The sequence below is a fragment of the Schistocerca serialis genome, chromosome 9 (assembly GCF_023864345.2).
Source record: "Schistocerca serialis cubense isolate TAMUIC-IGC-003099 chromosome 9, iqSchSeri2.2, whole genome shotgun sequence".
In the NCBI taxonomy this organism is placed as follows: domain Eukaryota; kingdom Metazoa; phylum Arthropoda; class Insecta; order Orthoptera; family Acrididae; genus Schistocerca; species Schistocerca serialis.
Window position 1 is genome coordinate 497,607,181 of NC_064646.1, and position 24,035 is coordinate 497,631,215.

The following is a 24,035-nucleotide window of genomic DNA, read 5'->3' on the forward strand; positions in this document are numbered from 1 at the left end:
TCCAGAAAAAGATCTCCTATGCCTTGTCTCTCCAGGCACCTACCAACTGATACATACCAATCATCTCACCACAAAGGAGCACTTCTCTCATGAAGCAACTGGATTGGATTGGAACAACTGTATCAGATTCTCCACCAGAAATTCAGCTACCTCTCATCATGTCCTGAAATGAGGAATATCCTGACCACCATCCTTCCTACTGCTCCCACAGTGGTATTCTGCCACCCACCTGTGCAATATCCTTGATGATCCCTACTCCAGTCCTGCTCCTAATACCTTGTTTCATGACTCTTACTCTTGTAACAGACCTAAATGTAAAACCTGTCTCATAAATCCTCCCATCAGTACCCACTACCTTGTCCAAACATGTCACAGCCATTCCCTATCATCAGAGACAGAGCTATCTGTCACAGCAGCCAAGCAATTTACAAATTATGCTGCAACCACTGTGCTGCCTTCTACATTGGCATGACAACAAATAATCTGTCTGTGTGCATAATTGGCAACTGACAAATTGTGACCAAGAGACATCTGAACCACCAAGTTGCTGAACATGCTGACCAACACAATGTGCTTCACTTGAATGGCTGATTCACAACCTGCTCCATCTGGTTCCTACCCACCACACAACTTTTTCTGAATAGCAGAGGTGAGAACTCTCCCTGCAGTATATTCTGCTTCCTGTAACCATCATGGTCTCAACTTTTACTAGTCCCTGTCCTCCACCTACATTTCCCCTTTCCTGCTCTCACACCAGCACTACGCAGTCTTCTATTGCGCCAATGCTTCCAATAATCTTTCTTACATCTTTTCCAGCCCTTCTAACCTCCCCCTCCCCAAAGCTCCTAACTGCACCTGTCAGCCCTATCCTGTCCTCATCATGCCCCTCCATACTCCCACAAATGCCAGACCGCTGCTCTTATCAGCTGCAGTGTCCGCCCTCGGTAGCTGAGTGGTAAGCGTGACAGACTGTCAATCCTAAGGGCCCGGGTTCGATTCCCGGCTGGTTCGGAGATTTTCTCCGCTCAGGGACTGGGTGTTGTGTTGTCCTAATGATCCTCATTTCATCCCCATCGACGCGCAGGTCGCCGAAGTGGCGTCAAATCGAAAGACCTGCACCAGGCGAACGGTCTACCCGACGGGAGGCCCTAGCCGCATGACATTTCCATTTTCCATCAGCTGCAGTTGCAGTCTGTCCACAACAGTGAGAGACAGTAGTCATATGTTGTGTGTGTGTGGGGGGGGGGGGGGGGGTGAGTTGTGCTTGTGTGTATGTAGGTGTTTTCTCTATTTCTGAAGAAGGTTCAAAATGGTTCAAATGGCTCTGAGCACTATGGGATTTAACTTCTGAGGTCATCAGTCCCCTAGAACTTAGAACTATTTAAACCTAACTAATCTAAGGACATCACACACATCCATGTCCAAGGCAGGATTCAAACCTGCAACCGTAGCAGTCGCACGGTTCCAGACTGTAGCGCCTAGAACTGCTCGGCCACCCTGGCCAGCTCTGAAGAAGGTCTTTTGTCTTACATGTGTAGCACTGATTTCACAGTACCTGTTTGCAACTCAACAGTTCCTCTTTATGGTGAGTAACAATCTGTCTTTTTCATTGTGAACAGATTTTGCTTTTCGAAAGTGATTGTTGTTTTACCATGGTGTTTGTGAAATAGGTCATGTAGCACTTTTGTATCATCGATGATTTCAAATAAAGGACATAAAGCAGAAAATTGTTACAGTGTGCTCATTTCCCCATACACCTGTTTTTGAAACAAATTGGAGTCATAAGTTTTGAAAGATCTAGAAAATCAGTCTTATTTGTGTTTCATCCATGAATGGATTATGAAGAAAAGAGAGGTAGAGTTCTGTGCTATGTCTGCATTAGGTCAATCCTCCTGGTGAATGACAGAAGATGACAGAAAGGGATGCTGATGGCTATTCTTAAAGAATATTATTGTAAGTGAAAAAAAGCTACACAAAAATTGAAAATGTACAAGAAGAGATGTCCACAGCAATAATTTGTGGCAATTATTCATACTCTATTGCATGTAATTACACGTACCTGGTTATGAGGACTTCCCCTGCTCTTATGGTGAACAAATACTGTGGTACCATGCTCGAAGTGCACAGGTTGACAGGTGACAATGAAGTGAGGTGTACGAAGAAAGGGACGGACTCACCCAGCCCTCGAGGCACGAATGCATTTCTGCACTGTGGCCACATTATTTTGCTCAAGCTGTACCACAAATATTTTACATGTCGACTGCCTAACCTCGTGGAATACACCGGTTTCTGTCAGATCAATGAAGTTAAGCAATGTCAGATGTGGCCAGTACTTGGATAGGTATCTGCCCCGGTAGGCTACATGCTTTTGACAGCTTCCTATTTACCTTTCTAGGAAAGGGGAGAGGGGTGGTGCCACAGAATCCCTGATCACCAGAGTTTGTGCCAACATTCAGAATTAAATTTCAGACTTGACTGCAGTGTCTCACAGGGTGAGGACACGTGATACTATCAATGGTGGTCCACCCATCAGATGGGAACATTAAGCTCGGCTGCCCCTCAGTGCTGTTTGAGAGGTGTAGGCTATGTGGCAGCTCAGGAGCGCCGTGGTCCCGTGGTTAGCGTGAGCGGCTGCGGAATGGAGAGGTCTTTGGTTCAAGTCTTCCCTCGAGTGAAAAGTTTAATTTTTTATTTTCAGACAATTATCAAAGTTCAGGCACTCACACAAAATCAACTTCGCTCTCCAAAATTCCAGGATATGTTCAGATTTGCTCGGACATATGCAGGATTTCACGGTCTACACACGGAAAAATTTGAAAACGTTAAAAACATATGTTTTGACAGGGAAAACTGTGCGACTGTGAAACTGTTGCATTCATTTGTTGCAGTTTACGTGACAAACTCTTATGTTTTCATCACTTTTTGGGAGTGATTATCACATCCGCAAGAAAACCTAAATCGGGCAAGGTAGAAGAATCTTTTTACCCATTCGCCAAATGTACAAGTTAGTTGGGTCGACAACATATTCCTGTCATGTGACGCACATGCCGTCACCAGTGTCGTATAGAATATATCAGACGTGTTTTCCTGTGGAGGAATCGGTTGATCTATGACCTTGCGATCAAATGTTTTCGGTTCCCATTGGAGAGGCACGTCCTTTCGTCTACTAATCACACGGTTTTAAGGTGCGGTCGCAAAACACAGACACTAAACTTATTACAGTGAACAGAGACGTCAATGAACGAACGGACAGATCATAACTTTGCGAAAATAAAGAAAGTAAACTTCACGGTTTTTTTTTTAAATATAAATTGCTGGGATTTGAACCCAGGACTTTCTGCATGCGAAGCAGACACTCTACCACTTTTTTTTCCTAACAAAAGAAATAAAACAAAATCATAGCCATCCCTACTTGGCACCGCCACTTGTGTCCCTCCCAAAGAAAAATGAACTCTTACCTCTTCAGGCGTTGCCTTCTCAACTATACGTAACCACCACCCATCTAAAATGTGAAGAAACTACACTATACGGGACTAACGTGTGTGCATCAACCCACAAAAACACGAGCGATGGAAGGGGGGAAGGGTATTTCTAGTAGGGTGCGGAAGGTATGTTTTTATTTTTTATTGTTTTTTTTAAATTTAAATTTTAATTTTTTAAAATCTTTTTTAATTTTTTTTAATTTTATGTTTTTGATTTATATAGATATCAATGTGCGAACAGTCATAGTTAATCAAGCCTGGAAAACTAAAACAGAATGAAGACACCATCGAAGATAGTAAACATAATAACATGAAAATGAACTGCGCCCACTGATAAAGATTGTTCAAGATACGATCGTTTGCAGTTCGTTCTGACCTCATCTGCCACTGCCTGGAACATTCCAGCTACACGGCGGGCTGTGAAAGGCACTCCACAGGTAGTTGGCGAAGGATTGTCGATATCTGGTATGCCCGGAAATGGCATGATGTCTTTCTTGCAAATAGAGCCAGAAGTCAAGTAAATTCTTGTGTCCGTCACGACAGAGGTAGTGGACCGCATGTCCACCTATCCAGGTGACGGGCTCCGGCCTAACTCGCAAGAGATAACCCAGCATCTGCCGCACTAGGTGCCAAACCGGTTCCGCCTCTCCACAGCTGAGGCGGTGCTCGTGAGAATCTACTGTATTACAACCCACACAACTGGGAGATTCTGCCATGTGGATATTGTAGAGACGTTCTTGCGTCACCAGCTTCCCATTAACGACTACGTACCATTGGGAAACAACATCGGAATCAAGCATGGCATCGAGTACAGTCTTCCACACCACGCGCCACCGTACGTAAGGATATTTTAGTTCGACCACATTTAGGGGGCGGCGTTGCAGCTTGTCATGATATAGGCGTCGAGTTGTGGCCATTTGTGGTGTCGTGAGCGCTACACTGCAATAACTTTGTTCTAAATAGAAACGTCCTATACATGGTGTCCCAGCTATCTTGTCGACCCAAAATATCTCTGGAACAATAACAGCCATTGGAAAACGGCTTTCACCGGTATCAATGTAGGGCTGGAGCCCATGAATGTACATATTTGGAAACATTCTAAAACGAAAGCATATGTGTTTTTTAACACAAACTTATGTTTTTTTAAATGGACCTCCTATATTTTTTCTTCAGCAATCCATAGCATGACAAAGCACATACACAATGACGTTGATTGCATCGCAATATTCCTATTACATCCCGAGATATTAAGACGTGAAGTTGACGCTTGAAACACCCGACATGCGCTGCTAGCGCACGTCCTGAGGCTCAGGCGTGAACCCCATGCTGCCCGTAATCGCGATGTGATTGACATGCGTAATCACACTTCCATACTTATCTAGAGGTCCGAAACGAATAATATTGTCTGCTGCCATCCTGCAGCATGGGGTTCACGCCTGAGCCTCAGGATGTGCGCTAGCAGCGCATGTCGGGTCTTTCAAGCGTCAACTTCGCGTCTCAATATCTCGGGATGTAATGTGAATATTGCGATGCAATCAACGCCATTGTGTATGTGCTTTGTCATGCTATGGATTGCTGAAGAAAAAATATAGGAGGTCCATTTAAAAAAACATAAGTTTGTGTTAAAAAACACATATGTTTTCGTTTTAGAATGTTTCCAAATATGTACATTCATGGGCCCCAGCCCTACATTGATACCGGTGAAAGTCGTTTTCCAATAGCTGTTATTGTTCCAGAGATATTTTGGGTGGACAAGATAGCTGGGACACCCTGTATAAAAGAATTCACTCGAGGGAAGACTTGAACCACGAGACCACGGCGCTCCTGAGCTCACACCATCCTTGATGTTGCCTATCTTGCACATGGACTACTCAGTTTGTATATTTTGCTTATTTTTTTCACAGTTCCACACAACTTCTTCCTGTTTTCTCGATCGATCTGTGTTCAGTTTTTCAAGGCCTATCCACTGTGCCAACTTATAACTAAATCTGAGGGGGGTGCGATGGGGAGGTTCCCTTGTAAGATTTTATGACTCAACGTTCAAAATTAAGAATATTTTTTAAAAGGAAATGCGCGAAGTGCCCGTCACGGACGCTTACTTACACTTCGGAGCTGTTGGCTTCATTGCAGTGCACGGGCAGCTGCGCCACGGTGTACTCGGTGGTGTTGAGCTGGCACGAGATGTCGCCGTAGTGCAGGTCGTTGGCCATGGCCTTTGTGGTGACGCCGATCAGGTAGTGGCCCAGCTCGCCCAGCACGTAGCCGATGGAGACCACGGCCAGCACGTACGGCTTGTACAGGAACGACAGCTTGCCCACAAGCGGCTGCATCTGCAATGCCAGATGACAGAGTGTCACTCTTCCAGCCGAGGGACGGCCGATGCTGTGACAGCGACAGCAGGACCAGTGAACTCGGAACTGGGCGGGAAAGGCTACTCCGTCAAACAAAGCCGTGACACGTGATGCCACTTTGTTGTTGTTGTTGTTGGGGTCTTCAGTCCTGAGACTGGTTTGATGCAGCTCTTCATTCCTGTCGATTGTTCCCTTATGCTCTCCCTGAAACTCTGTACAACCTCTGGTTCTTTCAGTTTATCCAGGTCCCATCTCTTTAAATTCCCACCTTTTTGCAGTTTCTTCAGTTTTAATCAATAGTTCATAACCAGTAGATTGTGGTCAGAGTCCACATCTGTCCCTGGAAATGTCTTACAATGTAAAACCTGATTCCTAAATCTCTGTCTTACCATTATATAATCTGTCTGAAACCTTCTAGTATCTCCAGGCCATGTATACAACCTTCTTTCATGATTCTTGAACCAAGTGTTAGCTGAGATTAAGTTATGGTCTGTGCAAAATTCTACCAGGCGGCTTTCTCTTGCATTTCTTAGCCCCAATCCATATTCACCTACTACGTTTCGTTCTCTTCCTTTTCCTACTGTCGAATTCCAGTCACCCTTCACTACCTGAATAATTTCTTTTATCTCATCATACATTTCATCAATTTCTTCATCATCTGCAGAGCTAGTTGGCATATAAACTTGTACTACTATAGTAGGCGTGGGCTTCGTGTCTATCTTGGCCACAATAATGCGTTCACTATGCTGTTTGTAGTAGCTTACCCGCACTCCTATTTTTTTATTCATTATTAAACCTACTCCTGCATTACCCCTATTTGATTTTGTATTTATAACCCTGTATTCGCCTGACCAAAAGTCTTGTTCCTCCTCCCACCGAACTTCGCTAATTCCCACTATATCTAACTTTAACCTATCCATTTCCCTTTTTAAATTTTCTAACCTACCTGCCCGATTAAGGGATCTGACATACCACGCTCCAATCCGTAGAACGCCAGTTTTCTTTCTTCTGATAACGACGTCCTCTTGAGTAGTCCCCGTCCGGAGATCCGAGTGGGGTACTATTTTACCTCCGGAATATTTTACCCAAGAGGATGCCATCATCATTTAATCATACAGTCACATTAGGCCGGTGAAAGATGTGAGAATGTCCTGTTATAGGCCTACAGAAGACTTGCAATTACTGTTTACGAATTCTAGACAATGTTGCCTGGGTTAAGCTAATCACTGTGAGGTCGAAAGCACAGAAACTACGGGCAACCTTGAGGGCTCGTCTCTCGAACACGAAAGACCGTTCCGATTTCATGGGCAATGATGCCTTTGAATATTCTCTCCAGTATGGTACTGAGCTCACTAAACAGGACTTTCGGAAACAGTGATCGTACATCAGATGAAGCAACAACAATGAATATTTGGCCTTTTATCAACAAACCGAATTTTTGGTGCAAAAAAAAAAAAGAAAAATAATTGCATGTGCTTCAGTACTACAACATGGGGTTCCCAGAACCCTTACAATGATAACTGAGACACTTTAGAGCATATTTCGCCGCGGTACATCACGTTTTCGCCTTACACCGGATTTTAAATCCGTATTTTACGTCTACTAATAGAGAATCTCTGAGCCTTGAAAACGGATAAAGATATCAAGAAAATTTTCAAGGTGGTTCGATATCGGGATATTAGGAATGTTGTTGTTGTTGTTGTGGTCTTCAGTCCTGAGACTGGTTTGATGCAGCTCTCCATGCTACTCTATCCTGTGCAAGCTTCTTCATCTCCCAGTACCTACTGCAACCTACATCCTTCTGAATCTGCTTAGTGTATTGATCTCTTGGTCTCCCTCTACGATTTCTACCCTCCACGCTGCCCTCCAATGCTAAATTTGTGATCCCTTGATGCCTCAAAACATGCCCTACCAACCGATCCCTTCTTCCAGTCAAGTTGTGCCAGAAACTTCTCTTCTCCCCAATCCTATTCAATACCTCCTCATTAGTTACGTGATCTACCCACCTTATCTTCAGCATTCTTCTGTAGCACCACATTTCGAAAGCTTCTATTCTCTTCTTGTCCAAACTGGTTATCGTCCATGTTTCACTTCCATACATGGCTACACTCCATTCAAATACTTTCAGAAACGACTTCCTGACACTTAAATCTATACTTGATGTTAACAAATTTCTCTTCTTCAGAAACGATTTCCTTGCCATTGCCAGTCTACATTTTATATCCTCTCTACTTCGACCATCATCAGTTATTTTACTCCCTAAATAGCAAAACTCCTTTACTACTTTAAGTGTCTCATTTCCTAATCTAACCCCCCAGCATCACCCGATTTAATTTGACTACATTCCATTATCCTCGTTTTGCTATTGTTGATGTTCATCTTATATCCTCCTTTCAAGACACTGTCCATTCCGTTCAACTGCTCTTCCAAGTCCTTTGCTGTCTCTGACAGAATTACAATGTCATCGGCGAACCTCAAAGTTTTTACTTCTTCTCCATGAATTTTAATACCTACTCCGAATTTTTCTTTTATTTCCTTTACTGCTTGCTCAATATACAGATTGAATGACATCGGGGAGAGGCTACAACCCTGTCTCACTCCTTTCCCAACCACTGCTTCCCTTTCATGTCCCTCGACTCTTATAACTGCCATCTGGTTTCTGTACAAATTGTAAATAGCCTTTCGCTCCCTGTATTTTACCCCTGCCACCTTCAGAATTTGAAAGAGAGTATTCCAGTTAACGTTGTCAAAAGCTTTCTCTAAGTCTACAAATGCTAGAAACGTAAGTTTGCCTTTTCTTAATCTTTCTTCTAAGATAAGTCGTAAGGTTAGTATTGCCTCACGTGTTCCAACATTTCTACGGAATCCAAACTGATCTTCCCCGAGGTCCGCTTCTACCAGTTTTTCCATTCGTCTGTAAAGAATTCGCGTTAGTACTTTGCAGCTGTGACTTATTAAACTGATAGTTCGGTAATTAGGAATATATCATGAAAATTACAACCATTTGCTGTGCACAACCGTCTTGGAATCCACGGCTCGGTTTTAGTACAAAAAAATTGGAAAACAGGGTTTATCAAGTTTTCTAGGAACCCGCCCATGAACTAATGGTGGCTCCATAAGCTCCCTAAGACCCACCATAAACCACATCAGATTCGGAAAGAACCAACCGATTTACTTTTTTTGATCCTGTACTGTAGTACAGTCACACTGATACGATCCTGCTGTTGGGTATACAAATGGTCTCTAGACCAAGGGCTATCCATTACGCTAGACTACCTTTCTATCAGCAACAAACCAGGGGTATGTAGCCCAAAAGAATCTCGTTCTGATGCGAGGCGTTCTGGAAAATAGTGGTAAGCATGCTGCTGCGTGCGCATCAGGATGAACATGAACAAAATGGCTCTCCAGATTTCCGAAACGCATAATAAGTATGAGTATGTGCTAGTCTCACAATTAGTTTTGAACCGCTTCCATGTCTGCCAAAGGGTTCTTAATACGTGTTGCAACTGTTGACAAACAGTGGATATTGATAAGCATGGCTTCACCCTTCCTAACATGATAAAAACTCAGAGATCACGTTTCTAATTATCAGTATATTGTTCTTCAGTATAAAGACTCTATTTTGCCTGTACACATCTTAAGCTGCGTTTATAATGAGTGTAATAACAAGTTTATGTTCGTAACTTTTGTTTTCGACGATGTCCGCAACACGTTTGCAGCTGTGTTCATTGTTCGCATGTCCGTCCATGTTAGCCACAAACATTTGTGTGTCTACGCGTTTCGCCCGCTGCGCTCAAGGTGCCGCAAACGTTTCGCGAGTTAATGATATGCCAGCCGAAGTGGCCGTGCGGTTAAAGGCGCTGCAGTCTGGAACCGCAGGACCGTTACGGTCGCAGGTTCGAATCTTGCCTCGGGCATGGATGTTTGTGATGTCCTTAGGTTAGTTAGGTTTAACTAGTTCTAAGTTCTAGGGGACTAATGACCTCAGCAGTTGAGTCCCATAGTGCTCAGAGCCATTTGAACCATTTACATAATGATATGTGGTGCTGCAGTACTATTCGATAATATCAGCAAGCGGGGACAAAAACGTAGTTGTCGATGGTTGACGAAAACGTACTATAGTAGACGTGGCGTGAAAGACATACTACGCTAGCTGAATGTAACTTCACTAGGACGTCACCATTCCGTTTCGAAATTATAACGAGTGTGATAGAGCCGTTTGTTTCGAAGAATGACACAAATTTCGGAAAAAGGCTTCCTGCTTGGTATTTTAGCAACAGGAGATTCCTTTCAGAGCCAGCTATATCTCAAACAGTTCAACGATTTGTGATGCATTGTTGGAAGGATTACGTAAAGGCAATTCATTTATAAGAATAACACTGAAGTTTGTGTTTTGTTGCGCACAAATAGTTATATAATACATTATGTATATAACCATATCATCTTTATACAGAACACCTACTGCCTGTTCTACAGAAACGCGCCAAAATACGAACGTGCCAGAGGAGTTGTCGATACCCCTGTCGAATCCGCGTTCACTGACAATTTCTCCTGACACAGTTTGTCTGTACTGAGTTAGCAGAGAGCTCAGCCTCCTTTCTATGCCACTGCATCTGGTGTTGAGCCCAGTAGCAATCGTCTGCACCGAGTCAAAAATGGTTCAAATGGCTCTAAGCACTATGGGACTTAACTTCTGAGGTCATCAGTCCCCTAGAACTTAGAACTACTTAAACCTGACTAACCTAAGGACATCACACACATCCATGCCAGAGGCAGGATTCGAACGTGCGACCGTAGCGGTCGCGTGGTTCCAGATTGTAGCGCCTAGAACCGCTCGGCCACTCCGGCTGGCTGCACCGAGTCGTTTCCAGTGAAATCTCTTATACTGTTACTCCACAAAGTATTCGTCTAATACATGATTGTATGCTTAAGGTTGTATAAAGGGTGGAAAACTGACGGGTTGAAATAAGGCAGGGTCAAGGGCATCTTTATTGATCAGTTAAAATGAGAATACAATAGAGAAGCAGAGATTGCTATGTAAATAAACATGGTTAAGTATTCAGAAGTACAGATAGGCAATGTAAGACGCAAAATAAGTATTCGTCTACAGTACTGAAAATCACACTTTGAACATAGAATGTTGTTGTTAGTACTTAGTTGGGCCTCCTTTCCTCTTTATAATCGCTTGCATTGTTATTGGTATGGATTTCGCCAAAGATTCTGTTGTTTGCACTGTAATTTTACGCCATTCCTCTTGTAGAGCGGTCTGTAGATCATTTCTACTGGATATCTGACGATTCCTGATATTTTTGTCGAGTAAATGCCACAAATTCTCGATAAGATTAATGTCTGGGGATTGAATTGGTGTCTGCATCCAGTGGGGCAACACACACAGCTTTGTATCTAGAGCCGTATGTTTTGGATGATTATCTTATCCCCACTAAGATCCATATGATTCACACTACTGGACAGATGTGTTTTTAGGATATTTATGTAGATCTTGTGGTCCATAATGCCATCAGTGAAACACAAATCTCCCACACCATTTGCACTCATGCACCCCCACAAAAGTACTGAACTTACTCCATGTTTAACTGTTGTGTATGTGGTGTCACCGCCAGACACCACACTTGCTAGGTGGTAGCTTTAAATCGGCCGCGGTCCATTAGTACATGTTGGACCCGCGTGTCGCCACTGTGTGATCGCAGACCGAGCGCCACCACAAGGCAGGTCTCGAGATACGGACTAGCACTCGCCCCAGTTGTACAGACGACGTAGCTAGCGATGCACACTGACGAAGCCTCGCTCATTTGCCGAGCAGATATTTAGAATAGCTTTCAGCTAAGTCCATGGCTACGACCTAGCAAGGCGCCATTAGTAACATTGCATATATCTAAAGAATCTCACTTGTATCGCCACAATCTCCAGATGTACCAAAAGGATGGATTAAAGTTAAGTATTCCAGAAGCTACGTACATTTCTTTATAGCATTCATTACGTATCCTGTTTCAGACCGCACGCCCTCCTGCTTTAACTTAGCGCATGCCTTTCGGCTTCCTCTCATTGTGTCTAGGCTGTCTTGTCTAGACACAACAGTGTACATAGTTCCGCATAGTCAGCGCGTACACAACTTTCCCACTAGAGCGCGCCCCGCTAAGCACAACAGTGCAGGCGCAGCGCTCGTCCGTCTCCGCACTACGAGATGGCGCTGCCTTAGAGACGGACCAAATTCTGCTTCCACTGATCCGCGTATTAATATGTAACGCAGCCAATGAGATTGCTGCTAATGTAGAACCTTTTCTCCTCACGGATCACACTCGCACAGTGATACCTGAACGAGCGAGGTATTATAACGAGTGTACAGACCTCCGATTAGTTTGTCTGCATTTGTCTCCACCAGTCTGTACGAGTCTGCATTAGTCTGTACCAGTATATAGTCAAGTTTCAGTCTGCGCCCAATAAGATTACCATATTCCTGTACATAGCCATGAAGATAAATATATAGACACTTTTGTGGTTCAAATGGTTCAAATGGCTCTGAGCACTATGGGACTTAACATCTATGGTCATCAGTCCCCTAGAACTTAGAACTACTTAAACCTAACTAACCTAAGGACATCACACAACACCCAGCCATCACGAGGCAGAGAAAATCCCTGACCCCACTGGGAATCGAACCCGGGAACCCGGGCGTGGGAAGCGAGAACGCTACTGCACGACCACGAGATGCGGGCTATAGACACTTTTGTCAAGTATCAGAGATATGTGAAAATAAGATTAACGTAGCAAGACCAAAGGAACTTCAAATTGTCAGTTGTAAATAGCATCCAGAATCAAGTGAAGTAATGTTTATGCTTGTCATTATTTTAATAAATGTGTGTGAAAATTAATCAAGTTCTGTTTAAAGTTGGTTACCGTCAATCTACTACTCTAAGCGTGCAAGTGGCATTTCTATCGTTTGACCTAAGGGCAGAAGATAAACACGCCACGATATGACCACGAGACCTATTGCTGACACTCACCTACTTTGTTAGAGCGACAAGTCAAATAATCTGATGGTGTGTGTACCGAAGGTCTTACAGTACGCACACCACATTAACTGAGGCTGTTATATTTCTCTCTTCAAGTACACAATTCTTTTATTCTCCACACTGTTACACGCCCCTTACACTTAAACAGCTCAAGTAAATACAAACTTCTTCCAGAAATCAAACCCACCTGATTTATGTTCCTTTGCAAATGCAAGTCGCTTTCTTCTGTTGATTTTACTGATGTGCGGTTTTCGGCTTCCATACCCAGCTTCACGAAACATATTTTTTACAGTCTGTGCTGAAGCAGACCTTCCTGTACGCATATGAAATGCAGTAGCAAGGTGTGGAGCGCTCAGTGTAGGATGACTTCTCGAAGAAGCTGTCGTTTCTCCATCTTGGACAGAACTCCAGGACGACCATTCGTGATTTGTTTTTTTTACTTGTTGCTCTGATTAAACCTGTATACAATACTCTTCACTGTACTGGTAGGTCTACCGACGGTTTCTCCGATTTCTTGAAAACATTTTCCTTGTCGAAACAACCTGACGCAGTTTTCTCTCTCTTCCTTTGTAGTTTTGCAACGTTTTCTACCAATATTACGTAAGTATCACTCAACGGCTTTCAGGCCTGAGAGACAACTATTCACTGTGCTGGATGGAACACAACTGCATAACGAACGCGAGAGGGGCATGTGTCAGCGCGGCCCAATACCACAGATATTGCCTCGTTTGGCGTCCATTGCGGCGTGATTTTACATAGCGTGTATTTGGTCACAAATGAAGCTACGTATGAACCATAAAGAGCGTTTTGTTTCCAAGTGTAGAAATCAACCGATGTCAGGAAATAGTTATTATTTATTTCGCAGTTATATTTGTATGACTGTGTGTATTGTAGTCTATGCGCCGTGATCGGACGAATACTCTATGGAGTGACTGTAAATAGCACTTCGCACTTTCAAGATGCACTCCCCTGCCTTAGTCTTGCTTTGTCCACGCCACTGCTTGGAAACATGATTTACATAAAGTAGGCTATGGTGGAACATAAATACCAGCGCCGTACAGTGGCATTTAACTGTAGCAGATCAGAAACAATGTTTTCACTGAGGCGCGACACAACCATGCAAGGCAGTTCTTGTGTTTGCAACATAATGCAGACATCGATAGTACAGTAGTAGCTGCAAGCCACTGTCGCCAAACACGTTTTCACACCAAGTGTAAATGTATGTTTAGATACAACTACAATACAGTACTGTGTGTAGAATTACTTCGGCCCGTGGAAGCTAACTCGTTTTCGCTACACGAAGGCAAATTCTGCTCTCAAAAGGCCTCTCCAGAATAAAATGGATCCGGCAAGCGACAGATATAGCACGAAGGCTAACGTGTCTCATCAAAGCTTTCCTCTGACAGACCGATTCGCGCAGAATTCCAGTGCGTGTACGGGGCAGCCAGCCCCACGTGTAGCTGACCTATCTGGGTGTTATGGTCAGCTGAGAAAGCGGACCGTGTACTCATTTCCACAGTTTGTGCTGGTAGCAAGTAGAGTTAGTTGTTCGTGATGGGAAACGAGGCTGCTTGTTCGCTCACACACCCGCTGACTGTCGGCGACATGTCCGGGGAGTCCCCGGGCAGACAGTGTTTGCTCGACTGCAGTGCGACCTAGCGGTGACCTTGGCGCAAGACGACTGGAACGTGTCCTTGCGAGTTGCAGGCGCGGCGTTATGGCCTAGCCGCCGTCTCCACAGGTTGACCGACCAGCCGACAGATTGGCCGCAGTGCCTCTGACGCCCTCCGTCAGTGAAGGAGTTTAGTGTAGGCTGGGGTAGATTGGAACCTATGTACAAAATAGTTTAGATTTGAGCCTCCTAGGCTGGAATGGATACCGTGGCGCTTCTGTACTTGGAGACGAGTGCTGCACTGCGCTTTTTGCTATTAAAAAGACGCCGAATGCACGTCAGTGTGCTACATTTGTCTCCCTAATCAGAATAACCAGACAAGTTTCACGAATATGTTCATAACTTTTGTTTTCGACGATGTCCGCAACACGTTTGCAACTGTCTTCATTGTTCGCGTCTCCGTCCATGCTAGCCACAAACATTTCTGCGTACCTACGCGCATCGCCCGCTGTGCTGAAGGTACCGCAAACGTTTCACTAGTTAATGATACGTGGCGCTGCGCTACTATTCGACAATATCAGCAAACGGAGATAAAAACGTAGTTATCGATGGTTGACGAAAACGTACTATAGTAGACGTGGCGTGAATGACGTACTACGCTAGCTGAATGTAACTTCACTAGTACGTCATCGTTCCGTTTCGAAATTATAACGAGTGTGATAGAGCCGTTTGTTTCTAAGAATGACGCAAATTTCGGAAAAAGAATTCCTGCTGGGTGTTTTAGCAACAGGAGATTCCTTTCGAAGCCAGCTATATCTCAAATGCAGGGTGTTACAAAAAGGTAAGGCCAAACTTTCAGGAAACATTCCTCACACACAAATAAAGAAAATATGTTATGTGGACATGTGTCCGGAAACGTTTACTTTCCATGTTAGAGCTCATTTTATTACTTCTCTTCAAATCATATTGATCGTGGAATGGAAAGACACAGCAACAGAACGTACCAGCGTGACTTCAAACAATTTGTTACAGGAAATGTTCAAAATGTTCTCTGTTAGTGAGGATACATGCATCCACCCTCCGTCGCATGGAATCCCTGATGCACTGATGCAGCCCTGGAGAATGGTGTATTGTATCACAGCCGTCCACAATACGAGCACGAAGAGTCTCTACATTTGGTACCGGGCTTGCGTAGACAAGAGCTTGTAAAGGCACATGTTCTAGCAGCACAGGTATCCCGTATGAAATCATGATAACGTGCTCCATTGAGCGTAGGTGGAAGAACATGGGGCCCAACCAAGACATCACCAACAATGCCTGCCCAAACGTTCACAGAAAATCTGTGTTGATGACGTGATTGCACAATTGCGTGCGGATTCTCGTCAGCCCACACATGTTGATTGTGAAAATTTACAATTTGATCACGTTGGAATGAAGCCTCATCCGTAAAGAGAACATTTGCACTGAAATGAGGATTGACACATTGTTGGATGAACCATTCGCAGAAGTGTACCCGTGGAGGCCAATCAGCTGCTGATAGTGCCTGCACACGCTGTACATGGTACGGAAACAACTGGTTCTCCCGTAGCACTCTCCATACAGTGGCGTGGTCAACGTTACCTTGTACAGCAGCAACTTCTCTGACGCTGACGTTAGGGTTATCGTCAACTCCACGAAGAATTGCCTCGTCCATTGCAGGTGTCCTCGTCGTTCTAGGTCTTCCCCAGTCGCGAGTCATTGGCTGGAATGTTCCGTACTCCCTAAGACGCCGATCAATTGCTTCGAACGTCTTCCTGTCGGGACATCTTCGTTCTGGAAATCTGTCTCGATACAAACGTACCGCGCCACGGCTGTTGCCCCGTGCTAATCCATACATCAAATGGGCATCTGCCAACTCCGCATTTGTAAACATTGCACTGACTCCAAAACCACGTTTGTGATGAACACTAACCTGTTGATGCTATGTACTGATGTGCTTGATGCTAGTACTGTAGAGCAATGAGTCCCATGTCAACACAAGCACCGAAGTCAACATTACCTTCCTTCAATTGGCCCAACTGGCGGTGAATCGAGGAAGTACAGTACATACTGACGAAACTAAAATGAGCTCTAACTTGAAAATAAGCGTTTCCGGACACATGTCCACATAACATCTTTTCTTTATTAGTGTGTGAGAAATGTTTCCTGAAAGTTTGTCCTTACCTTTTTGTAACACCCTGTATGTGAGATGAAGGGACAAACGTTCTGTTACACAGTCGAGATGATTCGTAGCGTCCTTGAAAAGCAAGATTACAAACACTTCGTTTTCCTGTGTTTATTTGATGTTTTGCAAACATATGTCGATTGACTCTCAATGACTGTCATCCAGCATACAACTGAAAGACAAGCATAATGTTTAGAACAAGATACTCTGAACAACTCAGCAGTGAAAAGTGCCAGCACATACACCACATTTGCAAACAACTTCATATAACAAAATCACCACCACACCGGGATAAAAATGTCAGTATGCAGTAAATAATAATCATTTGTAGACAGACAATGCCCACCTACCACAATCCAAAAGAATCAACTACAGTGACTATAAGCGTAAGATCACCACACTTCTCACTTGAAAGATTTTTTTTTTTTTTCACCAGCTGCGACATAGTCACGAATATAAATAGTGCTCCAGGTACTGTCAAAAAACATTCGAATTTTTTTTTCGTTATAATTTATGCCCGAAATTTTCAGTAAATATTTTGTCTACTTGTCTTTTCCAATAAACCTGCGATTTTAGTCAACGGTTTCCGAACTGTATCCCGACTGTGATATTTTTCATCCTCAGGATGCCACAAACTCCTTTTCTTCTTTGACTAAACATCCCTGTTTCTCACAGTCCACCGAAAAAAACTGCCTTGAACTTGACCGATTGACGTCCGAAGTCTGTTCGTTCGGACGATGGGATCGACTATACTGTGGCGGCGCACGTGCTGGCGTACTGATTTGAGAAGATCTACAGATATGTGACAGCAGCCTAACGAGCAGAGCTGCGACCTCCTGAAAGCTACGTTTCTTCAGTTGCTGCACTCACTAGTATTGTCATAAATATTCTTAATGCTACATCTTTCAACACATATTTGAAGAAATCTTTACAGCGTTTAATTATGGAAGCAATAGAAGCCCTTTTCGGCGGGCCGGCCGAAGTGGCCGTGCGGTTCAAGGCGCTGCAGTCTGGAACCGCAAGACCGCTACGGTCGCAGGTTCGAATCCTGCCTCGGGCATGGATGTTTGTGATGTCCTTAGGTTAGTTAGGTTTAACTAGTTCTAAGTTCTAGGGGACTAATAGCCTCAGCAGTTGAGTCCCATAGTGCTCAGAGCCATTTGAACCTTTTCGGCGGTAGCCGTCTGTGTATGATGCTACATAACGCTTAACTCACAAGGTGTGGTCTCTCAGACCGCGCGAAAATTTCCGAGCTCGCTCTCCAAGGCCAGTTGTGGTGGAATGCTTCTACGCTCCCCCCTACCCTCCTTAAATTGCCAAGCCCACGGTGTTTTGCTGTCGGTTGCGGTATCGCCTTCTGTTTTTACATTAGCCAGTGATCACAGTTCTACTATCGAACCAGTGTATTATTCAGAGTAAGAACTTCAGGAAACTTGTGATGGGGATCTGTCTGTTTTTTCAATGAAATACTTAAAAGTGTCTGTTAAAATCGAATGTGTTCTGAGTGATAAGAAAAATGTAGTTCCCAGCAATGAATGTCAATTTGACAGACTTTCTTCTTGTACCTATCGGGTGGAATTTTTATGCGCAAATTTAAATCCTGGAATTTAGTTTTACTTGGAAATTCATTTGCTACAGAGATTGGATAATTTTTCATAAAGTAAAATTCAGTACTCTATTAGTCAATTTATGTGTACTATTTAAAGGAACCACAGAAAATTATGTGATTTTGTGTGATAAATAGCAAAATGCTGCAGGGTTTGTTTAGTACAATAAAATAAACTAGAAGCATTTAAACAATATTTAAATAATAGTGAAAATAAATGTCATATAGTATAAGTTAAAAATTTCAAATGATTTTTGGCTTAAATCTCGGTTTAAACACAGGGATCCCAGAGACCCAACCTCGTGGTATACGTTACAGAAAAGTCACCTCGAGACTTACGGGTTAAAGCGTTTCATGACAGGAAATTAATGTATGATGAAGTGCTGTGATGTGTATCGCGTCTGTTTTCAGTTTCACTTAATATTTTATTCGGCACTGTACCTCAAGCCGTCTGGTTTTAGTCCTCATTCTGCAGAAATCGGCCAAACATCGTATTTACTTCACCATCATTTGAGATCCTACAGTACGGCGACGGAGTGACAGCAAGAAAATGGCTCTGAGCACTATGCGACTTAACTTCTGAGGTCATCAGTCGCCTAGAACTTAGAACTAATTAAACCTAACTAACCTAAGAACATCACACACATCCATGCCCGAGGCAGGATTCGAACCTGCGACCTTAGCGGTCGCTCGGCCCAGACTGTAGCGCCCAGAACCGCACGGCCACACCGGCCGGCGACAGCAAGAACTCCTTTCTTTGAACACCAGCGAATTCTGTCGGTGATGCCGACCAAACGCCCTGTTGTCATATTAATTATGGCAGCAATAGAAGCCATTTTTGTCGGTAGTCGTCTGTGTATGATGCTACTAGCTACGACCCAGCTAATGACGTCATAGCGACCTTGCTAGCCAACAAGGCGGACAGGTTCGCGTGACACGGTTGCCGAATTACGAGGGGATAACGAATCTACACTGACGGACATTATAAGCACCTATCTCTTCTTTACTGTTGACTCATCATTTTGCCTATCTGCAACTCTTTAACGTTGTCTCCTTTACGGTAAGTAGCAACTACCTTTTCCTACATTGTTATTAAGTAATCTGTTTATTATTTCAAAATTAGTTGCCATAACTGTTAATGCATTTATCCAATTGTGAAACAAGACAGTCAGTGGCTTCACGGAAAAATGTCTGCGGTGCGCTACGGAACGGTGGGTATACCCAGGCGTGCCCCCACTCGTGTGCGGCGTACACGTGTGCGAAGCACGCAGGGGCGCGGCGAGATGCCCCCGACTGCGGCTGAGTAAAATTGTCGGCCCGCCTTTTAATGATACGAAATATTTGGAAATGGCATAACGCGCATAGAGACATTATCAATCATTACTCAAATGTATGTGATACAAAGTTGAGAAAAATTCAATATTTCAGCACACACGTATAGCTGCCGCAAGAATGGTTGTCCAATGGGTCCGTAGTTCGGTCTCGTCGGATATCGATTCGCTACAGACCACTTCGCGTCGACTGTCCTGTTTTTTTCAATTGCTGCCAACTCCAGGGACCTACCAGCTATAGCACCGTACTTCTGTTCAAAAATGGTTCAAATAGCTCTGAGCACTATGGGACTTAACATCTAAGGTCATCAGTCCCCTAGAACTTAGAACTACTTAAACCTAACTAACCTAAGGACATCACACAACACCCAGTCATCACGAGGCAGAGAAAATCCCTGATCCCGCCGGGAATCGAACGTACTTCTGTAACGCTGTTCAGTAGTGTTGTGTTGCTCGCTAGTAATGAGTACAGTTTCTGAATAGCAACATCTCCGTAACACGTGCTCACAAATTCCTGTCACTTCTGTGTGAAATCTAAAACCGCAGCAGTCGATGAGTGCAGTCGGTATAGGGTTGGCTTATCTAGCTGGGACATCGTAGGGACACACTCATAGTTCTTCTCTAATTTGGTGCGCTAGCATCGTCGATGAAGCCCTTCGAAGGTGGTACTACTATTGTCTCCACAAAAATGATTAATTTATCTAATGAAATTTGCAGTCCTCTAAAAGTGTCTACACAATACTTTGCTATTGTCTCCGATGTTTCGTCATTCAGCGAATAAAACTTCAACAGTTTCTGTTGGATTTCGTCAGTTTTCGTAAAGAACTCAAGGACTAAAGGAAACATCTTTTCAGCATTGTGGTTCGATACGTCGGTGCCTATGCCGTAAAATGAAACTTCTTGCAGCTGTTTTACGCATTCGGACACAGAGTGTGGTACGACAATATTTTTAACAATCGCTACAGCTTTGGTTCTGGCTGTAGACGGCTTTGCGGCGACTTTGTGGAGTCAGGATACGTTGCGGCATTCAGTTTTACGGTACAGTAAAGAAAGTGAAGGACTGTTTGACAACTTAACAAGCTGTTCTTAGTACTTCTTCAGTGACCAGGATCCAGCTCTTAACTGTCACTCAAGACAATTGGAAATGCTACCGTTACTGGCTGTCCTGACCCCAAAATCTTTGAACACAGTAAACATTACTGCACAAGGAGAAGTACACTTTTGGAAGTGGTTATTGTGGGACTTGCCTCGAAACTCATGATGTCAAAAATGAAAATTCCAGGAGTATTGCAGCCTCTGTCCGCCATCCTGCCACTCTCCTCTGCCCCCCCTCCCCCCCCCCCCTCGCTGGATAAATTTCTGGGACACTAGTGGAGAGCTCCGCACAGTGAGGGTATCGCAGATATCTTTCTAGTTACGTCACGTTTGTTACGAGAGTTTCCCAGAAAGTAATGCACCGCATTTTCCTTCCCAGACGAAATCAATGTTGCGAATGCGAAACGTTACGTATGTGTTGTTTGAAGTCTCCTGAGTGAGCGCACCAAGTTTCCGTCACTTCCGACAGATAGCGTAGCTGCAGGACAGTCTCAAAATGGCGTCTGTAGGTGATATACGTTACAAGCAACGTGCCGTCATTGAATTTCTCACTGCAGAGAAAGAAACTGAGGGGAATATTCACAAAGGCTTGTGCAAAGTCTACGGAACATCTGCTATCGACAGAAGTACAGTTAGTCGCTGGACACGGAGGGTGGGGTCATCAGAGGGCGGTTCGGCGGAGCTGCAAGTTATGCAGGCCTTCCACGGATGTCACACCTGACCTTTTGCAGCGAGCTGATGTTGTCACATTCGCGAGGGCAGACGCATTACGACTCGGCAGTTGGCGCTGCATCTGTCAATCAGCAAAGGACGTGTGGACACAATTATCCACACTCTGGGATATTCAAAAGTGTGTGCAAGATGGGCCCTGCGGAGTCTAAGGCCGTCGGCACACGGACCGTGCATCTGAACGTTAAGCGTGCCGAGTTTCTGACGTCATAGTGTGGAATAGCACATTCGGGAACGATATCTGGCATGTCAAATATTCTGAGCGTGCGTCTGAGCGTTGACCAATGAGATGGCACAACGCCACCTACGTCACACGCACGCCGTCTCCCTTCAGTACAGAGTTATGAGGCGCCATATTGGCACTCATTTCAAGCCTATATGTATATATGCCGTTTCTGAGCACCAGCAAATTGAGAATCACTGGAAAACCCGTTGGCAGTTGTGTGATTCGTTCCAATAAAATAATGAGAAACATCATATTCGTGGCAAAAGAATTATTGTAACTTGCGTATTATGAGTGTAGGCTATTTGAAGGCAGCGACTCACTGAACATCTACCCAAAACGCATTGCTATTGGTACAATTTGTTATATTAAGTTTCAAGTAGTAACATATCTATGATTATGGTTTCAGCAAGGAGTAACACAATATAATTAGACACAGAGGGTCTGATGTTGGTTTAGCGTAATGAGTAGCGTCACTGCCCTATACAGAGTCGTTAATTGTGGCGGTGGTTCGCCCTTTGGCACTACCAAAATTTTTTTCCCAACACTCGCGTTTTTATTTGGTTCTGATACTTTATTATTAGATTAATATAAATATATACTATAATATTTGATGTTACGTAAATATAAGTTCACCTTTTTTTGAGGGGCGACTTTGTTCGATTGGCTTAATCTACAAGACAGCTTGCGCTACTTGTATAAAGATATTTTACTCCTTTTTCTTTTACGCTTCGTAATTCACATGTTGCAAAGATTCTGCTACTGAGTAGGAACAGCGATCAAGTAAGACTGACCTTGGGGTTTTACTAAAATCTGGGAATGATGAAATAATATTTATCTTATGCAGAGAAGTATTCCAAATTTGTACCGCACTGTTTGTTGTTCAAGTGTGTCTGAAATGTCATGGGACTTAACTGCTAAGGTCATCAGTCCCTAAGCTTACACACTACTTAACCTAAATTATCCTAAGGAGAAACACACACACCCATGCCCGAGGGAGGACTCGAACCTCCGCCGGGGCCAGCCGCACAGTCCATGACTGCAGCGCCTGCACTGTTTGGAATGGAACTTTTATAAGCCTGTGTCCTTATTGATTGGACATGGTACTTTCCTTTTCGTGGACGACAGAGGAAATGTGCGTTTTAACACAGCTAAAGTGGTAATTTTACGCGCGCCCTTTGAGTAAACAGTGTAATTTACGAACTAGAAACACCCCTCAAACTGCCGCTGGAGTGCGTTGCGATCGCGTATACCACGTTGGGGCGCACGTACCGTGTGCACAAGTCGCATCGTTCCTGAGCGTCCAGCAGCACGTTGGACTCGACACGCCCAACGCTGATGTTCGACAGCACGGTCTGTGTGCCGACGGCTTAACGGTGGATCACAAATGGCACAGAAAAAAACATGTGTTGTAACATTTTGAAGCTGAGGGGGAGGCCTTCTTGACCCAGACTGTGACAGGTGATGAAACCTGGGTTTACCACTTTCAGCCCGAAACAAAACGACAGTCGATGGAATGGCCCCAAATTCAAAGCAACTGCTTCTGCCGATAAGATCATGATCACAGTGACTGTGAAGGTGTAATTCTCATAGATGTAATGTCAAGAGGCAGTACTCTTAATTCAGAAGCATATGTCAACACATTAACAGAACTCCAGACGCGCTTGCAGCGACTTCAGCGCCACAGCAACCCAGAAGACGTTTTGCTGCAACACGGTAACGCCCGGCCCCACACAAGTCTGAGGACTACTGAACACATCGCAAAACAGGGTCGGACAGTCTTACCCCATCCACCCCACAGCGCTGACCTAGCCTCCTCGGACTTTCACTTGATTGGGCCATTGAAGAATGGCATTCATGGAAGACTTTTTGAGGACGATGAGCAGGTGATTCACACAGTGAAACACTGGCTCCGCCACCGAGGACAGGGATTGGTACCGACAGGGATACACGCCTTTGTTTCGCGGGCAGCCCTCGTATATAGGCTCGTGAGATTATTGGCGACCAAAAAGGCAGTCAGTGTGCATACGGCAGCCTCCGGTGCAGCCCTCTGCTGGCCGCGCTTTGGTCTGCTGCGTTAAGCCGTCAGCACACGGACCGTGCATCCGAACGTTGAGCGGTGAGCGTGCCGTGTTTATGACGTAATAGCGTCGAGTAACACGTTCGGGAGTCTTTCCGAACGTGCAGAGCAGTATCTAGCAGGTCAGATATTCTGAGCGTGCGTCTGAGCGTTGACCAATCAGATGGCACAGCGCCACTTACGTCACAAGCACGCCATCTCCCTCAACACAGAGCTGTGAGGCGCCATATTGGCATTCAGTTCAATCCTATACGTATATACGCCGTTTCTGAGCACCAGCAAATTGAGAATC

At 44.3% G+C, this 24,035-nt stretch overlaps 1 protein-coding gene across 2 annotated transcripts in view; it reads right to left on the reverse strand.

The window, feature by feature from the left end:
- Positions 1-24,035, reverse strand: part of LOC126418880 (D-xylose transporter) — a 346,281-nt gene that overhangs the window by 54,463 nt on the left and 267,783 nt on the right. For both annotated transcript variants that reach the window (XM_050085881.1, XM_050085880.1), the window contains exon 2: positions 5,586-5,812. In XM_050085881.1, coding sequence (XP_049941838.1) covers positions 5,586-5,812 — 227 coding nt within the window. The remainder of the gene's footprint in view (positions 1-5,585; positions 5,813-24,035) is intronic.